The 19,607-nt window shown below is 43.2% G+C and overlaps 2 protein-coding genes across 3 annotated transcripts; both read right to left on the bottom strand.

The window, feature by feature from the left end:
* Positions 1 to 562: 562 nt before the first annotated feature.
* baz1b (bromodomain adjacent to zinc finger domain, 1B) lies at positions 563 to 14,860 on the bottom strand. Of its 2 annotated transcripts, XM_085371155.1 has the most exons (22): positions 14,109 to 14,860; positions 12,818 to 12,934; positions 11,708 to 11,852; positions 11,344 to 11,533; positions 11,078 to 11,199; positions 10,720 to 10,917; positions 10,438 to 10,626; positions 9,018 to 10,338; positions 8,654 to 8,809; positions 8,423 to 8,561; positions 7,211 to 7,374; positions 6,859 to 6,973; positions 6,656 to 6,754; positions 6,342 to 6,519; positions 5,319 to 5,504; positions 4,982 to 5,129; positions 4,595 to 4,732; positions 4,255 to 4,402; positions 3,624 to 3,739; positions 2,818 to 2,957; positions 2,625 to 2,731; positions 563 to 1,429 (listed from the first exon to the last, which is right to left on the bottom strand). In XM_085371155.1, exons 1-22 carry the CDS (start codon positions 14,225 to 14,227, stop codon positions 727 to 729), a joined length of 4,938 nt encoding a protein of 1,645 aa, XP_085227281.1. In that variant the 5' UTR covers positions 14,228 to 14,860; the 3' UTR covers positions 563 to 726. The 2 variants fall into 2 exon arrangements, with proteins under 2 accessions (XP_085227281.1, XP_085227280.1); XM_085371154.1 differs by lacking the exon at positions 4,595 to 4,732.
* Positions 14,861 to 15,854: 994 nt separating this feature from the next.
* bcl7bb (BAF chromatin remodeling complex subunit BCL7B b) lies at positions 15,855 to 18,114 on the bottom strand. The gene is made up of 6 exons (XM_085370944.1): positions 17,949 to 18,114; positions 17,372 to 17,447; positions 17,192 to 17,279; positions 16,726 to 16,884; positions 16,528 to 16,631; positions 15,855 to 16,417 (listed from the first exon to the last, which is right to left on the bottom strand). Exons 1-6 carry the CDS (start codon positions 18,059 to 18,061, stop codon positions 16,346 to 16,348), a joined length of 612 nt encoding a protein of 203 aa, XP_085227070.1. The 5' UTR covers positions 18,062 to 18,114; the 3' UTR covers positions 15,855 to 16,345.
* Between the last annotated feature and the right edge of the window lie 1,493 nt (positions 18,115 to 19,607).

Below are 19,607 nucleotides of genomic sequence, written 5' to 3'. Positions count from 1 at the left end.
GCTTTGAATGAAAGATTTAAACCTGGACTAGGAGGGAAAATATATATATATTTATGTATGCATATGCTAAATCTAGTAAAATCCTATGGTGTTTATCTATGAACATGGAATTAACCAAAGATTGTAAGCAAGATGCTTCACAGAAAGAGCAATTTACAAGTGACGGCTATCAGCAAACTCCTAGATTGTTTGTAGACACACCAACACGATCTGTTACAGTCAGCGACTCGTCACAGATGCTTGGGGGGGCAGAGAGCTAGCTGGACTCATTCCTGAAGCACACCAGTAAAGCCATGTCTCAACTAAGTGCGAAGACAAGTCCCTCTGATTACACTGTACTCACGTTTGGAGAGGACACAAAGCAGTTCACAACATTTAAGTCAAATTACACTTGTGTGTGAGGTTGTCGACTTTAAATCGAAGAGTCTTAAGAGCTATGAGGACCTCTTGATTATCTCAAATGTCTCATTTTTCTTGGTTTGGAAAAAAACAAACAAACAAAACATCACCAATATTAAACATGTTACAAATATATATCAGTTTTCTTCTCTTGTTTTTCCAAAATATGAGCATAGACTTATTAACACAAAAAAAAGTCCTTCTGAGGATTAGGTCCCGCTGGCTGTGTGAGGAGGAGATGAGGCGCTCGTGGTCATCGTTCTGAGGAGCGGGACAGAAATTTTTAAAGCAAAGAGAGATGACAGAAAACAAACAGCACCCTGGATTTCACGAGCGTTTCTGTCTCTTGGAATGTCGCTGCTGGTTTGACCGGTCCTCGTCGCTGCTCGCTGCCTCGTTGTCGCCCCGGCCCCTGCGCTTACGAGTTCTTCGTGTTTCCCGCTCGCCGTCGCTATCCTGCTCTCTGTAATCCTTCCTGCCCGAGGTGGCAGAGGTTCTCTTACTTCTCCTCCTGCCATCGTCATCATCATAATCATCATCATCATCATCCTCCTCCTCATCTCCATCCACCTCATCATCCTCTTCCTCCTCCTCACTCTCGCTGTCGTCATCCTTCTGTCTTCGATCATTTCTGGTTGTTTTCCTCGCATGAGATTTTCCATTTGTCATCTTCTTCTTGGGCTCTTCTTCCTCTTCCTCATCTTCTTCCTCCTCCTCCTCCTCCTCCTCCGATGTTGCAGGAGCTTGGTAGACACGCTTGCGGGAACGCCGCCGGATGTAGCTGAGACCAGGCAGCAGCTTCTGGAGCAGCTCGGTGAACGTCTGCTCCGTCTTGACCATACAGGAGAGCACGGTGCTGCCCTGCTGGTTGTACTCCTCGGCATTGGAGAAGACCAGCTTTACATCTTCCAGGAAATCCTGGGCGTGGCGGTACGAGCCCTGGCTGAACTTGCCCAGCATTGTCTGATAATCCATGGGCTGAGAGATGATATCTAGGTAGTCCTCTGCCTCTTCAGAGGAAACAGGCTCCCTGAAAGAGGATTTAAAGCATATGATGAGTGTTAGACTGGAGACCTGGGACCATAATGTGTCGCATGTTTTATAAAAGTCGAGAAACATACATAAGGCATATTAAATATAAACGTTTAAATCCTATTAGACATTTATTGGAGGCAGAGACACAAATCCCTTTGGGGTTGCATCATGAGGGAGATCCAGCATCAAACATGCAGACCTACCCATTGTGGTGATCCCTTCTGAAAAAGGGAGTCACATGAGTCAGAGTGGTGAATGTGACCACCAGCTACCTTGTCTCTTCAACATGTCTGAGCAGCTCCCTGAAGACCATCCAGCATGTTTAGTACAGTAGTTATTATCACGATCATAAACTCTCAGAGGAGCAGTTCAGCCCCGCACCTTTCTCTCTCACAAATCTCTACTGCTGCCAGGATTAGCAGCTAATAACCAGCCATACAACCCACACCATTGCTCTGTGTAAAATAACTTGCAGAGGTCAGCGCTCGATCTAGAAGGAAATAGTGCCCAAGAGGCTCTGGGCTTTGCAGTTTTCACACTGTTTCTGCCGAGAGAAAACCATTTACAAAATGTGACTCAGTCTGATAAGCTTGTAATATTTCTGTGGCACACAGGTTTTTGAATGCACAAGTAGTTTCCATAGACAAATGCTTTCCACGCTGATGGAAGCATAAATACAAAAGTACTGGTCCACCTGCACATTGAGCAGTGCACCTAGGTGCCATGGAAACCATGCCACGAAGCTCCCAGCACACAACGTTTGTGCTGATGTTAATGCCAGAGCAGGTTTGAACTCTGCAGAAACTGACTCAGTGGTCTGCAACTGAGTTTCTCCTAAACACTCAAGATGACACCAGTAACAGCTGCAAGTACAAGGAGTCAAGAAACTTCACAAACCACCTTGATGCAGTGGTGACATCCTATCATAATACCACACTTACATTCAGTGAGCTCTTTAGAACAACCCACTCTTAAATGTCTGTAGAGGCAAACAGCATCAGGCTAGGTGCCTGATTTTACACACCTGTGGCCACCAGGCTCAAAACAGCTACATTCAAAGAGTAAGAGGTGTGGCCCAACACTTCTGTCCCTATAATATCTGTAGTTTGGCTAATAGTTGAAAAGGTTGTTCAGGAGTCAAAGTGGCTCCTGTTTCACATGTACTTGTGTCACATTTCTTCTTCCCTCACCTGAAAGGCCAGCTGTAGCGATATTTCATCAGCTTCTTGAGGATTTCCTCACACCTCTCCAGCTCCAGCACCTGTCTGCTCACTCCTGTCTGGGAGCTCTGTCGCACCTGCAGAGACGGCACACACAAAAGCTATAATTTTAGGACAAACGATACAAAGCTGGTCTGTTCTAAGCTCTCTGTAAACTTTGTACCAGTTCGTCGATGTCTGCAGGACTGTTGGGGCCTGTTCTCTGCTTGCCGCTCTGATTACTAGAAGAGGCCGACTTCTTTGATTTACTTTTTGAGCTTTTCTGCCGTGATGAAGACTGCTTATTTTTCTTTCTTGGTCTCACTGTGGAGGAGGAAAGACACGGAGAAGAAGCAGAAGTACAAATTAACATGTATAATGCTGCAGTTTCTCTCATGAAATCAATCCACATCCAACTGTTCAATTCTTGGCATTTTAAGAGATGGCTCGAAACATTCCCAGGCCACCATGATTTGAACGTTCGCCTGTCTGAGCCTCACGCTTGAATTGAGAAAGATAACTGGCTCTTAGGTGCACCGACACCTCTCTGTTGAAACTTCTAAATCATTATCCTTGACAGGCAGGCCTGAACTGACAGAAGGGATCATCCTGCCACATACTCTGAGTGAAGCCACGGTGACAAAGCTTCAAAGCCAGGTCCAGACCTGAGCTGTGCAGCATCACACACAGACAATGAGACAAAGAGGACAATGGCTGAAATTCCCCATCAGCATTCCTTTCATTCTCAACCTTCAGCACCAAAGATCCTCCATTTCCAAAACAAACTCAGGTCTTAAAGCCTTTAAAATTATCCTTTCTGGACCATTAATGTCTTCACAACAATGATTTTAAAAAAGGTATGGAAAAAATGCTAATGGTAACTCAAACTGTTGTATTCCTCACCACCTCCTTAACTGTAGGAGTGAACTTAAACTTGGTCAAAGAGTTACAATTTTTTTTTTAACCTAATTTTCTCTGTAAAATACTCACAGCTGTGTCCCATGGCTTTGTAGTCATTCTCTTCTTCGTCCTCATCCTCTTCCTCAGAGTCCTCCTCTTCAGACTCCTCCTCATCGTCTTCTTCATCAGAGTCTTGCTTATAGTTCCTGCAATGGAGAGCTCGCCTTTAAAGACAGCTGATGAAGTATAGGGCAGACACATCTGGGCTTTAGTTACACTGGTTGATCCGCTGCTCTGTTTGTGGAGCACCCTGAAGAGGGTCTCCCCTTTCACTATATCCAGCTACCACACCATCAGTGGGGTGTGCGATTACTGATCACATGATAGAAAACTAATAAAATAAACAATGTGTTTGTTAGACTATGTCCTAACCAGCTGTTTCTCAGCAACTGTACAGACAGGTTAGCATTAGGGACTGGGGCACAGGAGAGATGCTTTCTGTAGTCACTAACTGTCTGAATACTTTGATGTATATTTAAGGTGTATGTCAGCTGAAACCAGGAATTCCTTTAGCCTTTATTTATATTTTGGTTATCTTTTTCCTCCATGAATGTGGTAGTGGTAGGGTCTGTGCAAGATGGGCACTTTCAGTTATATTTTAGTCTCCTTTTGTTTTGAACTCTTTAGGGATCAGCTTATTTAAAGAGTGGAGGACAGTTACCTTACGCGGGAGCCACGTCTGGCCACAGTCGGCTGGCAGGCTGGGCACAGCCACTCTCCATTGGGAACCCGGTAGAGAGCCGGTCGCAGGCAGAACAAGTGGAAGGCCTTGTTGCACTCATCACAGAGTATAAGTTTCTCATCATCACCTGGAAGAGATCAGCATCAACCATAAGGCCTTTTCTTTTTAATTTTAAAGCCTTAAGTTTTATTCTGGGTCTTTTTAGCAGCCCCACATATTTCCACCTCAACTCCTTTTGCTTTTCCTGACCTTCAGTGTATCAACAGCTCAGCAAATCTCTCACATGTTTTCTACTGTCATCTTATCACTACAGGTTCACCTGTCGGCCTGCGGAGTGGTTGGCTCCGTATGTAGATCTGCCTGACACTACTACTCTGATGTGCTTTGACCCTGCAGTTGCTGCCCTGCCTGGATCTACACTCCTCCAACTTCAGCACAGATGGGTTCTCCCAGAGCACTAGACAGGAGGGCAGAATATCATTTGGCAAGTGCAAAATGCTTCACTTTAACCTTTATGAAGTTTACATGCAAATTAACACCATAATAATCTGGCAAATTCAGAGTGAAACTAGATAATAGTGCAGTTTTTGTTGTCCTCTCTGGAATTTGAACTGTGCGTAATCAATAATGCTCCCATCAGCTGCAAATAACTGGTGATGTGCGTTCTCCCACACAGAGCGGGGCAACCGTGGAAAACATTTCTAACCTTTCCTGCGACAGACTTTGCAGCGAGCGTTCTCAGCAGACATGTCCCACTTTATGCAAGCGTCCAACATTCCCAGCAGCACGTGCATGCGGGAAAATGTCTGGGCCTCTCGAATAGCGGTCTTCCACTTCTCCACTGCTGTTGCTACCTGTGAGGAGAAGTAAACATTGAAAATAAATTAATTGGTTTTGGGGGGGTTTTCAACATTTTTTACTTTATTATTTGTTTTAAATAGCAAAAATCAGAATTTCAGTTTCAAATGAATAAAACTTGACCCTGATTTGGCTCCATACTGCTTTAGCATCAGAGTGCTAACAGTTCATCTCTTTCCTCTTACCCTGGCCTCTTCTGCCAACCGCTTCTCCTCATCCACCTCTTCAGCCTTGCTGCTTTCCTCTCCTGCTTGCTTCTTCTTCTTCTTCTGCTTAGGAGCCATGAACCCCTGCAGGAACTTTTTGATTACACAGGCCTGAATGGTGATGATGCACTCGCCGAAGTCTTTCAGGCTCTCCATGTCTTTCAACTGTGACAAGAGGATGAAGCAGACAGAGAATTTCAATTCAAAACACAGACGGTATGCCCAGTAAAGTCACAAAACTTCCCCGATGGGTGCTTCATGAGGAAAGAGCATCTCTCTAGACCAGTTAAACATCTAAGTACAAATGTTTCATGGAGATCATACTCCCTTAAAATTTACAAAGCATACAGAAAGTAATATTTCTTGTTAAATCAGCTCCTCTATATTACAAGTAATCTGTTTAGAAAAAAGGTTAAGGACAGCCTGATGCGTTTTAAGAAAAATAAGCACAATTTCAACAATATCAGGTTTCCAACCTGCAGTGAGTCCCAAAGTCTTCACATGCAGAGTTTTGGTAACTAAACTAAAAACAGTATTTTACATCTTTATGATTGAAATAATTTGTGTTTTTAGAAGGACATTTACACTTTTGTGCTGTAGGCCCACACTGGCATCGCCACACCAGGTTTGGCAGTGAATTTTACTGAAAAATTTGAGCAATTAAAAATGACCAAGCATTTCTTACACCCTGGAAAGCCAATCAGTGGGCTGTTCTGACCCCACATTTGTTTACACCGTGGCTTTTAATACTTACACTAAACATTTCAGAGCCTAACTGTGTACTTGGTTCTACCATATATGCCTTCCACACTGAACATGATTTCAAAACATCTGTTTTCTTGCACTAGTTATCTGTCTAATCAACCACTATGTCCCATGCCCATTGCCTGATAGCCTGAACAAACACTCTGACTACATGCTGTGCCCTTTTAGTAGAATTTAAACACAGATTTTCACTAAAGACTGGGAAGAGTCTCATTTTCAAACTGTCTGACTATTCACCTTGTCCTCAATGTCCACGTTATCGTCCAGGTACCCGAGGCCGCCCTTCTGCAGGCGTGAGGCTACTTCCTGGATGTCGCTACGCAGATATTTGAGTAGCTCTGCATAGCCGTCACAGGTCCTGAGGCCGAGCCTGGCTTTCCGGGTCAAATGGATGGAGTGGAGTATTTCCTGATACCTGACACAGTGAGAGGTATTTTACATTATCACCACTGCCACCATAAAACTACAGACGAAAAAAAAAAACAAAAAAAAAAAACTGAACTTTGCAGTTTTATATGGGTTAAAACAATCTCTTATAATACTGCATTCACCTGCTTTGTATATTTGACTTTAGTTCACTCTCTCTGACCCCCTGAGAATGAAGACTCTCCACCAGTTCCTCCAGCTCAGCTGAACTGTCACATATGAACCTGAAATCAGAAGTGAAAATGAGGAGAAGATCAATTAAACAAAAAGGATAAAATGCATCAAATGAAAGTGAAAAAGGAAAATAAGGACAGACATAGACACCTACCAAAGGTTCTGTCCCTGTTTGGGAACAGTAGTTTCTATACAAACATCTGGTGCTGCTCCCTGCTGGGCTCCTTCACTAACAGCACCGTCTACACTGCCATCATCTTTTTCAGTTCCTGCAACATAAATAATAATTTAGTGTCTCAAGATAAAGCCATGTGTGGAAATTTGTTTCTCAAAAACACACATTAACTACCAATTATGTGCAAACAAGCCTGCACACAGAGCAAACAAAACCAGACAGAAACAACTGGAAGAAAAAAATAATAATTCTATATCAGTTAATAAAAATATTTGCATTATTAGATCTAAAGAAAAACAAACATTTTTCAAGAGAATGTATTTTTGCTTACCTTGTGAATCAGGAGCAGGGGCTGCCTCACCGTCCTCCTCCTCTTCTACCTCAGGCTCAGCTGGTTTTTCCTCTGGTGGAGGGGTGAAGCTGTAGTCTATGCTTTCGTGCACCCAGCCTTTCTCGATGTACAGACCAGGAACCACATCAGAGAAAAGCCAGAATCTGCACAAAAACATCACGTATGGTTACAATTTACCAAAGTGCTTCTGGTAAATATGTTGTTAGTCTTTTAATTTTGAAAGACTAAGAAACAGGTAAAATGTCCAGAAATTTTGTGATACTCATTAATTTATGACATTTACAATACATCCCTGACTAGGGATGTTCCTGGGGACTAAATTCTTATTCCCTAACCTGACTAATGCACTATTCTAACACTGAGAAGCAATCAGATAAAGTCACATTTGAGACCAGTTTAATGAACAATGTCAGAAGCTCCCTAAAAAGGCATTTGAAAAAAATAATTATTAGTACTTTGCCAACTTAACCTCTGAAAAATGAATCAATTGCGACTGAATAGTGTGGCACATTTTGAATCATTCATAGTGTACAGCACATTCATTTACAAATACAACCCGCGCTATAAAAATTTAAATAAAAAAATAAAATCATAAAACAATCAGTCATCCATCAATTTTTTCCAGACTTTTGTCCCCAGCCACCTCCCTCAGCTTAACTGGGCATAAACCGAGAATACCGAGGCGTTCCGGGGACAAACAAGAGATGCAATCTCTACAGCATGTCCTCAGTCTACCAGGGTCTTTGTCCTGGCAGGACACGCCCAGAACACCACACCAAGGAAGCAACCACCTCTGCTGGCTCAGTTCAATGTGGCAGAGATATAGTTCTACTCTGAGTCGCTCCCAAATGGCTCCTCACTCTATCACTAAGGCAGAGCCCATCTGTCCTTCAAAGAAGTCTCATTTCCATTGTTTGTATCTGCAACTCATTCTTTCACCTTCAAAATAACTAACAATAATATGCTTTAAATAAAAAAAGATCAGGCTTAGATTATTTGATTTGTCTTCAATGATGTCAGGCTTGCAGCGCCATCTAGGGCAAACAGCTGCATGACATTTAGGACACAGCACTTTACCTGTAAACAGTTTCAATTAAATTAATGACTGGTATATCTGGTGCAGACGATTTCATCTGTGAGCAGACATGATGTTTTGGCACACTGAGTTAATTCCTCGTGTTAAGTACCAACCTGTTGTGATTTCTGTCGGTACCTAGAGGAGTCCTGCGCATCACTTGTCTCGCTTTGGTTATTCCATCCTGAAAAGCCCTCTCTGCAGCCGCCCTCTGTTTACGCATCCGCTCCTCTTCAGCCTCCTTCTCCATGCGTTCTAAAAGGAATAATAGTAACCAAAAATAAATAAAGCATACTATGTAATGAATCAAAGTTATAATTAGTATCAATCTTGCTTAAAAACTGTACCTTTGTTCTGTCTGTCCATCTCCTCCTTCTCCTTCTTAGCCTGCATGGCCATTAGTCGCCGGCTCTTCACTGAGCTGATCATGTCCTCTGGTTCTGGCTCAACCTTTACTTCCTTCTTGACCTCCTTTTTAGAAGACCCTTCTTTTTTCTTCTCACCTTTAACCGCATGCAAAACACAAATATGTTAATACAAACAGACACGTGTTGTGCGAGACTTCAAATACACACTAGACTTGAAAGGCATCTACTTTCTCTGACAATTCTTAGGGTAAAATGTAGATGCACAGTTTAGAAACTGTGTGTAAAGTACACATTTGATTCACAGCAATATATTGAGACTGGTAAAACTGATGATCCCTCCTACCTTTGTTCTCCATCTCCTTCCGCCTCTTCTTCTCAGCCCTCTTGCGGTCATTGGCCTCTTTCAGCATTGCCAAACGCTCCTTCCACAGCTCAGCTGACCGCTGCTGCATTGCATCAACATGGTCTTCCACAGAGTACGTCATCAGGATCCGGTGGCACAGCGCCACTAACAGGGTGACTTTCTCCTCGGGGCTCAGCTCAAACACCTCGGTTGTCTCGAGTTTATCCAGGAACTCGCTGGTCACCACATCGTCATATCCACCCATGGCCCCAGAGTCTTCTGAGCCCTGGCCGCTCTCCTCACCGTGAGCGTCACATGGTCGCAGGCACAACCGTGCCAGCTCGGAAGCTGAGTGCATAGTCAGAGGAATCTCAGATAAGGGCATGTCGAGCTCACTGTAGCCCTCAGCCAGCTCATCCTGCAGTAATGTTTGGAGCAGCACCACCAGCACACGGTTTAGATAAAGGAAGCCAGACCGTTCCCCAGCTAGCGCTTCCATCAGAGCCGCTGCTGTGATGGGATACTGGTCATTTGGCATCAGCAGCCCTGAGTAACAGTGAAGGAAGTCCACAACCATGGCCACATTCCCAAACAATGTGTTGGGCAACCCCTCAGGCATGTCCACAAGCTTGAATGCAGGCAGAGGCTTGCCACCTTCGATCTCCTGATCTTCGTATCGGCGCGACTGTTCACGGCGGACCAGCATCTCCTTCTCTCGTCTCTCCTTGGCCTTTTCTCTTAACTTCTCTTTGAGTTCCTCACGCCTCTTCTTCATCTCTTCCTTCTTTTCCTCTTCACTCATGGCTGCCCATCGCTTCTTCTGCTCCAGAAGCTCCCAGCGTTTCTGCACTAGCTCCTTGAGTTCCTCTGGCAGGCGACTACGATCATCTGGGGACAAGGTCTTGGCAGCTTTGGAGATAAGGGATGAAAGGGAGTTCTTCTTATCCTCTTTACCCTTGTTCTCCTTGTAGTAACGAAGGAGGTGGAGAGCCATAGGGTGTAGTGGCTTCCCAAGTTTCGGTGTACCAATGCCAGAACTACGAGCTCTCTTCTTTGGGCTTCCTGCAGCACCGCTCTTAGCCAGATGCAGTAGAGTCATCTGCTTCATCTTTGGCCCCTTAGCACCAGCTTTACCGTCCTTTTTGGATGCTTTGAGAACATTGAGTTTCTTCTCACCACTCTTTCCAGTTTTCTTTCCTTCTTTTTTGTCCCCTGACTTTTTGCCAGATTTCGGAGTGGAGGGAGCGGAGCCTTTACCTTCTCCTTTCTTAGGGGTTCCTGAGTTCTTTACCTTGAGTGGAGAACCATTCATTTTTATTTTCTGAAATACAACCAAGGAACCATTAAACATAACAGTGACGTTTGAGGGATACCTCATAAATGAAATGACATTTCACCATGTACACACAAGCTGACTAACCTGCATGTGGCCCCAGATGGTGGGACTAAGGGGCATGCCTAAAGCATCTTTCTTCTTTTTCTTAGTCTTTTCTTCCTTCTCATTGCCCGAATCTTCTCCTGGAGTGTCAGCAGTCTTGAGCTTCTTGTTAGGCTTACCCTCTGGAGATGACAAGCTCTTGCGCTTCGTGGAGGGATTCTCTGCCAAGAACTTGAGATGTACACAGGAAGGTGAGTCAAGAACATGCAACACTTAAAAAACTGATTTAAATAATGAACAGCAAAATGAAATAACTAAACTTACCTTGTGTGGATCGAGAAGAAAGTCGTTGAATTTGCTGGGCAGGTTAAATTTTTTCACCAGTTCATCTTCAACCACCCAGGGAGCACTTTCTCCCATGCCCAGCCTTAGAGCATAGTGTCTGATGAAGTAGCGCATGATCTCCTTGGTTGGAGGACGCTCTGTTCTATAAAGACTGTCCGCTGGGACGTCACAGATCACCTATGACACATGTTGGAAATTTAGAGTCCAGTTTTTCTTAAAATCACCAAGTCTATTGTTCACAAGTATATGAACCTTAAGTATAACCTTTTATACTCTAAAAATAGAACACACTCCACACACCATTTCTTGAGTGATGATGTAAAAAAACAAAACAAACCTTGTCCTCATTGATGAGCTTTACATCATACTTATGAGGAAGGAATTTAGGCATTGCCCATTTCTTCCTCTCTTCTTTCATGGCAGTGGGTAGTTTCCTCGGAGAACGTCGTGCTCTGTCACCTAACAGGAAGCCAAATATCATATATTGAACAAATACTGTATAAATAAACAATTTTAACCTGCTTATCCAAGCAGCATTTACAACATGTTCTTAATTTTATCCACGATGCAAGATTTCGCCTCCTAAAACTGATTGGCACTCACTCAGACTCTCCCTCCTGTTCTCCTCTCGGGGAGGAGGCTCCTTCCTCTGGTTTTCCTGGCTTGCGTTCTCCTTGTCGCTGGATGGAGAGTCACAAGCACCTTCAAGTTTCTTTTCCCCAGACTCACCCTCTGTGTTTTCCAAGGGGTGGATCTTTACCACTGTCACTCGCAAACTTTTCTCCTTGCCCACCTGAAGCCAAGATGTAAGATTTGACATTATGAGAAATTTTACACACACACTATAACTTTTAATGCAGTAAATTATCAGGTTACAAAAATAAAAAATAAAAAATACTGACAATATCATAAGATTGACATTACAGACAAGTTTAGAAATGTAATAAGAGTAAGCTGTCAAACTGACCAGGAAGTCGCACTCTTCACCCACAGCATATTTGGTGAGGATTTCCACCCAAGCCATCTCAACCAGTTTGTCTAAAGACACTGTGTTGTGGTGAACCATCTCAAGGACTGGTTTCTCAAACCACTTTGGATACTCCTCTTGAAGCCTGCACACGCGCACGCACGCACGCACGCACACACAAAGTGATCAATGGTTAGTTTATAAAAAGGTAACAAGTGTGACACTGTCTTGCAGCTCCATCGTTCTCTGTTCACAGGGGTTGTGATGCTAACACAGAGTTCATCATCACATGATTTGTTTTACTTTGCTTAGATCTGCAGTGCAGAAATCAACCTGTGATAGACACACCATGACCCTGAACTGTAATAAGCAGAAGAAAATAGATGGATGGATCGTTTGCCGAGGGTTGCCAGTAGGGGGAGTAGTTTCTCTTGGCTGAAATAATTAGAGTGTAAATACTGTACAGCTCATGATCCCGACTTACTTCAGCTCTGGGCTGCTGAGCACTGCTCTTCCCAGTCTCTGCTGCGACATCTCTTTGGGCCATATTTATTTTTTTGTTCTCTCTCTTGCTAAAAGGACATAGTGATCCCATATGTCAATACATATTTCAAGTCAAGTGGACCGAAAGAGATGAGTTGAACCATTTTATTATTTTCCATAGGTTCAAGATAAAGGAACTCAGGCCCTTGCAGATTCAAGGATGACTGAGTCACTCGCCCTCTAAATAGACTGAGAGGAGGAGCACAAGATTTATCCAATCATAGCAAAGCAGTAAGCCTTGTGACCTTCACTGGGGTTGTATGGTTCCCTTCTTTGTTGATACCATGAACTTCTGTTAGGTGACTACTGTGTATTTCTTGCACAGTCCTTCCACATAAGTAGGTGTGGTTTTTACAATCAGAGATTTATGCAAACCAGGTTTTACTGGACATCTGAATACAAAGGGCAGGACCTAAAGAATTGAATCTATGCATTTTCACTCAACAGCCTTTATTAAAAGTGCATACTCTGTTTGGTCTGAAATCAGCATAGTAGACCAACAGAGCTTTCACAAGTTAACATGGAATAATGAATGTGCACGTGCAACACTGTGGATGTAATACTAACAGTTCGGTGACTTCTTGTTCCTCCTCCCATGCCTCTTTGTGAGTGAGCTGGCTGCTTCCAGTGCTCTTGCATGTCCAAATGCGTTCATTATATCTCTGTAGGCGGGCCTCGTACTCTCTGTGTACATTCGGTCAAGGAAGTTACATCATCCAAATGTTTTCCTATTTAGGGTTTTGTTTACGCACAACAAGCAAGATGCAAGTCAATAAAATTCCATCATGACATTTAACATCACTGAGCATAATGAGAGGTAAAGAGACCCAGCATAAACACATTTCAAAACAAATCATCTGTGAATAGTCCTGTCCTAACAAGACAAGGAGAGGGTTAGGGACGGGAATGAATAATGATTTCAGAGAAAGTCAGAAAGATCAGTTGGATGCTGTGTAATGGAGTATACTACATTTCCATGGGTACTCTAACAACATACCAAGTCAAATTCCCATAGATGGGACTGTTTGACAGCGTAGTGGTTCACAAAGCTTTATTAAGACAATAAAAATGGATAACAGAGTTTAGACACCCGCATAAAGTCAAATATCATAATCGATTGTCCATATCAGCATATTATGGACACTTAACACTAGCTACGTGTGCCACAGCGGGTTTCATAACCTTGCTGACAGTCGTGGACCTTTAAGAGCTTAAAGCGTTCATGTGAACGTTTTAACAACGTGGTAAAGTTCTCCAATTGTGACAACAGAAGAAACCAAGCTAACAACAAAATGCTGTCATAAGTCACTGAACACCTTTCAGTCTGCCCAAAATACGAAAGTAAGTTAAAGCGAAACGGACTCTGAGACTCTTCTGTGCTAGCATTACCAGCTAACACATTACCAGCCGGGGAGCGGCGTCAGTCTGGGCTATTGTGACATAATGGGATACCTAACGTTAGCAACTGGCTAGCTCACCCTGTTAGCATTGCCAGCAGAACCGTAAAACATGAAAGTGAAAGACTCCTTTTCGCCCTTCTCTACAATGACGTGCTATTTACAGTCATATATTTAGCTCGGTTAGGTAAAAAGCTAACTAATAGGTAAAATTATTTAATTACCAGAAACAGCGGAGTGTTAGCTAGCCAGCCTGTCAACCCAGAGTAAACTGTGTACATGCGGGGAAACACTTAACGGGGAGAAATGTCAGGTCAAATTCCTTGCTTTAGCCAGCTTTATAGCGTTCTACTCGTGACTATGAGCACATCAGTTCAGCTAACCAAGACAAAGCCCGCTATCCAGTCTATCGACTGGCTCGATAAGTCGAGACTGATAACCAGCATCATGTTAAAGGATACTCTTTGTTCCTGAAGGCCTCCTTGGTGTGCTCGATGATGTAGACCTCCTCTCCCGGGCCTGGTGGCTCGGCTAGCGGCTTAGCCAGCGGGTACGGTTTCCGGCCCAAAAGCGGTGCCATTTCAAATCCAGAGATGGCACAAGTGCCGAAAGTAAAAACAGATATACTAGCAACAGACTAGCGCAATAGTACACAATGGTATGTCCTTTGCATGTATCCCAGTATTAAAAATGTCAGAGCCGACAGATAGCACGTCTCACGTTACCGCCGGCAGGCCCGGCTCTCAGCGTGTAGCAGCTAGCTTTCTAGCTAGCAGGCTGGGTTATCTCGTTGCAAAACAATAACAGTGCGCCGCTTCTCGCCGCCGGACTCATCGCACCATCCTTTGCTCTTCTGGAAGTGGTGTCAGGCTATTTTTTATGCTGCACCTTAGGTAGAAAACACGCTGGCAAACGTGTCCCCGGACTCCGTTGTTAAAGTTCAGCACCTTCGGGTGAACGTGAAAGGATGCGAACCGCACCAAAATGAAACTCACGGCAACCGTCAGTCAACAGCAGGTCTGGCGGCTGTACAGTCCCGAGCAAGTGTTCGCAAATTAGGCCTGCTCCCTTTCAAACTGTACTCGCTGCATGCTCTGAAGCTCCTTGTCATCAGGTAACAGCGTGAGCAAGCGTTGCGAGAAAGTAACCTGAATCAGCTAAGAGGAGGTTAATTCCCTGTCGAAATGGCGGGAGTTTTCAGTCCACCGGCACTGTGCCTCATACCCTCAGAACTCTGTTTCCCCGGTAGCAAGCAGCGTCGCGCGCATGTCCCGCCCCCTCTTCGCTTTCACTGGCTGTCTCGCTGAAGCGCCATCGTCAAATTTGCCTGCAGGTTTCTCAGTGGTTGAATTGTCCTGTCTATTCTCAGTCTTTTCCGATAAACCACGCCCTCATATAATATACATGAGGCAAGAGGGTCAGCTGATGACAATAAAAATTATATAAACCGTTCAAATCAGCACTCTTAAATCATATTTCAATAGACTGAACATGGGTTTTGTCGATATCTAACGAGGAGCTGTCTTGTTCAGTTATCGAATTAATTTTTAAAACCATTGTCTGGACTCCATTTTGAATATGCTGATTAAACAATAGGTTACCCACTACTGGGAATCCTCATGGTGTATAAATCCTAACTTAGCAGGATCTTCTTCGTCTTCAGCTGCTTCCTTTAGGGGTCGCCACAGTTAACCATCTCCCCCGATTTCTAGCATACTGCTCTGTGAAGCCAGCCCCTCTGTATGCCCTCCTTAATTACACAAAACTTACTCTGTGCTCTTCCTCTTTTCCTCCTGCCTGGCTGCTCCATGTTAAACATACATTATTCAGTTTATTTACTGTCTTCTCTGCATTTCCAAACTGTCTCAGTTTTGACTTTCTAACTTTCTAAATGCTCAGCCTGTCCACGCTGTTCACCCCCAGCGACAATCTGAGCATCTTCTGCTCTGCCACCTTTTGTTAAAATGTATTTTGTTAGAGCCACCATCTCCAAACCATACTTCAGTGAGTTAAAATGAACAGTCGCATTTATTATGATTTACAAAATGTGTTCAGTTATAAACAAATGTGTTCAGTTATAAACATGGGCAAATAATATATATATATATATATATATATATATATATATATATATATATATATATATATATATATATATATATATATATATATATATATATAAATAAAATAAAAATCATATTCTTGCATGTGATAAGCCAAAAGAAGCTTCTTCTTTTTTTAAAGGAGGGCACTGTATTTAATACACAATGGCACATCTAAAAACAGCAATTTGCATAAAGCTTCACAAATAACACCTTTTCAAAATCGCCAATAAACCTTCAGAATAAAGCAACAGCATATGGAAACATGCATAATTTCAGCTGCGGCTACCAGGAAAATCAGACAGTTACGGCAACTGCATGAAAATACACAAAGCCTGCGAAATACAGTTCAAAATGCTCCCCCCGTCCTTTTCAAGATGAAAAACGAAACACAGCATGACTTCAAATATTAATTAAAGTAGGGGGAAAATAGAAGATTTTGCAGTTAATACACATTTTCTTAAAAGCTGAATTTAAAATAAGCAATATTTGCGTAAATATATGAAGAGATCCAGAATAATTGTCAAAGCTTTGCTAATCTCACAACAACTGAGGACGTGTTTTGTGTGTATTTTGACAAAACGATCATAAATAAGCTATCTCAGAACAGCGTTCTCTCCTGTGCAAATCTTCTTTAAGGGAGGTGCTCCTGATTCATCCAGTTCCTCCTGTTCAATGAAAAGAAACACATTTAATTAGACTGCAATAATTTTAGGAATGATTTAACAAAGGAACATGCTTTTTGGTCTTCTTTGAGCTCATTTTTAACGCAGTGAACCTGGGTGTCTGGGGTGCTCCGTCTGACAGTTCCTGATGATAGAAGGTCCTCCTTGATGAGAGTGGGTGGCTCATCTGTGCCCTCCTGTCCTGAGTGAACTGGCTCTGCATCATCAAGGAGGCAGCGAGATTATATACTGATTATCGAAGCTTTCGCACCGTCACAACAAATGTGATGCAGTGCATGTTATCCACATACCATCCACGCTCTCCTGGCCGAGCATTGGAGGCTGGGAGTCTTCAGCTCGCAGGCTGGAGGCATGAGGAGGGCTGACCTGCTGCGAGCTGGAGGTGCTGCTGCTGTTATCCATTTTAGGCTGGTAAACGTCCGACAGGAAGCTCTGGTTGCTGTTTTCATCTGGCGCAGAGAGGAAGGGAAAGGCACGGAACATGAGGTTACAGCTTTTACAGCATTTTTGAAATATATATTACTGTGCATTAGTCTCGAGCAACCTCTCATTTCTTCATGAAATGAGCAATAGGTCCAGTGAATTACTGTGACGTGCAAACATACATGAAACTGCAACTGAATATTTGGTATGACCACCTTTAGAGCAGTACTGTTACTAATTTCTTTTAGATTGTTGTTTTAATTTAGACAGCATTAAGTACAAAACAAGTCAGCAAACCTTTTAAAAATTATTTTTAAAAGCCTTCAAACATACCAGTAAAATCCAGTAGAGAGTTGGTGTTTTCCAGGACCACATCTTTCAAGCCTCTAACTTCTCCACCGGTGGATTTGGTGCGATATATCTGACAATGGAAGTGCAATTTGTCAGTTTCAAGAACTGTGAGCAAAATAAGGTTATTAAAAAAATAAGCTACACATGACAAAAGGCCCACACCTGCTTTGTTTCCGTCACTGGCACCCACTTGAATATACGTAAAGACGTGTCACCAACTGTCACCCATTTCTTCTCCCTGGGGATGTGATTAGTTTGATTACATTGAGACAGGAGCTCAGGAAACACCTTCCGCTTTCACCTGGTCTACAGCCTCAGTCTCTAACATGACATGCAGCATACACGCTCACGTGTTCTCTCTGCAACAGCACACAATGGACAGCTGCACAAATATCACAATGTGCCCACTAACAGGCATCGCTCACAGTGCAGGAGAGGGTTAAAACCCCCGGGGAAACGTCCGCGGGTGTTTATGAATTACACTGTAATTAGACTAACGGGACAGCGAGCCGGAATTAGCCGCGCTCCGCATGTCAGGCTGAAGCCATATTGACAGCTCTCGGCGGAAAAACTCAGCTAGCCCCGCCCCCTCTGTCAAACTGGAGCACGGGTTGGTCGGCGTCTCCGTCAATCATCTAACTTTTCCGACTGAAGTTTGTTGTGCGACGCAGCAGATATCGGGCTTCGGTCTACTAATACCTTTCCCTCCATATTGTCCCCCCGCGGATCGCTTACGTACCATTTGCGCACTTTCTCGATGGCCGCTAGCACCTTTTTGATGTCGTCTTTAGCCCGACTTCGCGTCTCAGCGCGGCCCGATCGTCCCGACATCTTGATGCTGTTATGATTCATCTACAGATGCATCTGAAAACTTCAAGACCAAGCCCCAGTCCTCCGTTACACTGGTAATCTCGCGAGATTCATTCGTCACATTTTTTTTCTCCCTTTTTTGTCAGCTTCATTCTGACACCTTATGTTCACACTATATATATATATATATAATGTACTGTAAAGACAGGCTGGGCACGTTTGATTTTATTCGTCTTTTTTGTCCATTATCCATCCCTTCTGACTATAGTGGGGGTTTCTATTTAATGTACAGTTTATTCAAATGCTGTACTTAATGACAGCTTTGAAGGCTGTAAAGTGAGACGTGGGGATTTTGTTTTCACATTAAAAAAGGCATTCTCCTAAAAAAATGAAAAATAAACCCAACATGTTGTGGGGTTGTCCCCCTGTGCAGAGCCCCTGTCACATTTAAAGCGAGTTGTTAGCAGCTCTACTCAAAACTACACTGCTGTGCAAAAGTCTTATTTCTTTATATTTTGCTTCCAAGCAGCCAGACTTTCTTGTCAATTTTTACCAGTGGTCTTTAGGAATAGCTCTCCAAGCTTTCCGAAGATCTTTCAAGCTCGTTGGGAATCAGCTATTAGGTCCAAACTGTGCACTTAAAAAAAATGGAGGAAACTGGAGAAGTGGAAGCCACCACCTAGGATCTAATGTTCGCTGGAGCCTCATCAGACATGGTCTCAGTGGAAGGGTGGTTGCTATGAGGGGAAACAGGGAGAAGTATCAAAACCATTGTCTGATTTTGATCCACCATATGTAGCACCTGGAAAACATCTGATTGGCAAAGGCTACCTATTTCAGCATGACAATGAGCCCAAACACACAGCCAACAAAGAAAAAGCATGCCTGTATAGAAAATCACACCGCGGAATGCTATGAGTCATGGATTGGCCTCCCCAGAGCCCGGATCTCAACGTTACTGAAGGAGTGTGGGATCATTGTTAGAGAGGATGGAACAAAAGTCAGCCAACATCCAAATAAGAGCTTTGAATGTCCTTCAAGAAGCCTGGAGAACTATTCCGGAAAACCACTTAGAGAAATTATAAGAAAGCTTGTCTAAGAGAGTTTAAAGTTCACATATTGACTTTTAAGCTCATTAGATTTGTACAAACTGTGTTAACAATACAAATTAAAAACAAAGCAAATAAAATCCTCTCAGAACATCTTGGATCCACTGCAGTAAATAATTACGTTTATTGTGCATAAAGCTCTTTTCTTTGCTTTTGTATTGATTTTTGTATGTACTTATTCCCACATGTAATCAACAGAGGGCAGCTTTGAGTCAGGCATTGGCAGACCTGCTCCTCCCGGCCCTCAGGGGACACAGAGCAAAGGTTGTCAGTGTGTTGATTTATTGCTGAGATAGGAAGGAATCACTGACAGGAAATTATCCTTTGTTTGCTTTGCTTGTCATCTGCAGATAGTAAAGGAGCAGAAGCAGGGCCAGCTTCTCTTTAAGCAACTTGTTTTCACTCTGCCAAGAATGAAACTAGAAACATTGTGACAATATTGTCAAGTAATGTGAATATTTTATTTATTTATGCAAGTT

Source organism: Diplotaxodon limnothrissa, linkage group LG14 (genome assembly GCF_057381915.1).
Source record: "Diplotaxodon limnothrissa isolate DT_005_m linkage group LG14, D_limnothrissa_male_GT1.1, whole genome shotgun sequence".
Taxonomy (NCBI): Eukaryota; Metazoa; Chordata; class Actinopteri; order Cichliformes; family Cichlidae; genus Diplotaxodon; species Diplotaxodon limnothrissa.
Note: the sequence above shows the minus strand (reverse complement) of the source record. Positions and strands in the feature narration are given on the sequence as shown.

Coding starts and splice junctions, on each gene's coding strand:
- baz1b (XM_085371155.1), bottom strand. CDS start 14,227: ATGGCACCGCTTTTGGGCCGGAAACCGTACCCGCTGGCTAAGCCGCTA. Junction 12,935..14,108: donor GAGGCCTTCAGGAACAAAGA/GTATCCTTTAAC, acceptor GAATGTACACAG/AGAGTACGAGGCCCGCCTAC. Junction 4,403..4,594: donor ACCACTCCGCAGGCCGACAG/GTGAACCTGTAG, acceptor GATCTCTTCCAG/GTGATGATGAGAAACTTATA.
- bcl7bb (XM_085370944.1), bottom strand. CDS start 18,061: ATGAATCATAACAGCATCAAGATGTCGGGACGATCGGGCCGCGCTGAG. Junction 17,448..17,948: donor ATCGAGAAAGTGCGCAAATG/GTACGTAAGCGA, acceptor TCACATCCCCAG/GGAGAAGAAATGGGTGACAG. Junction 16,418..16,527: donor GGAGCACCCCAGACACCCAG/GTTCACTGCGTT, acceptor TTCATTGAACAG/GAGGAACTGGATGAATCAGG.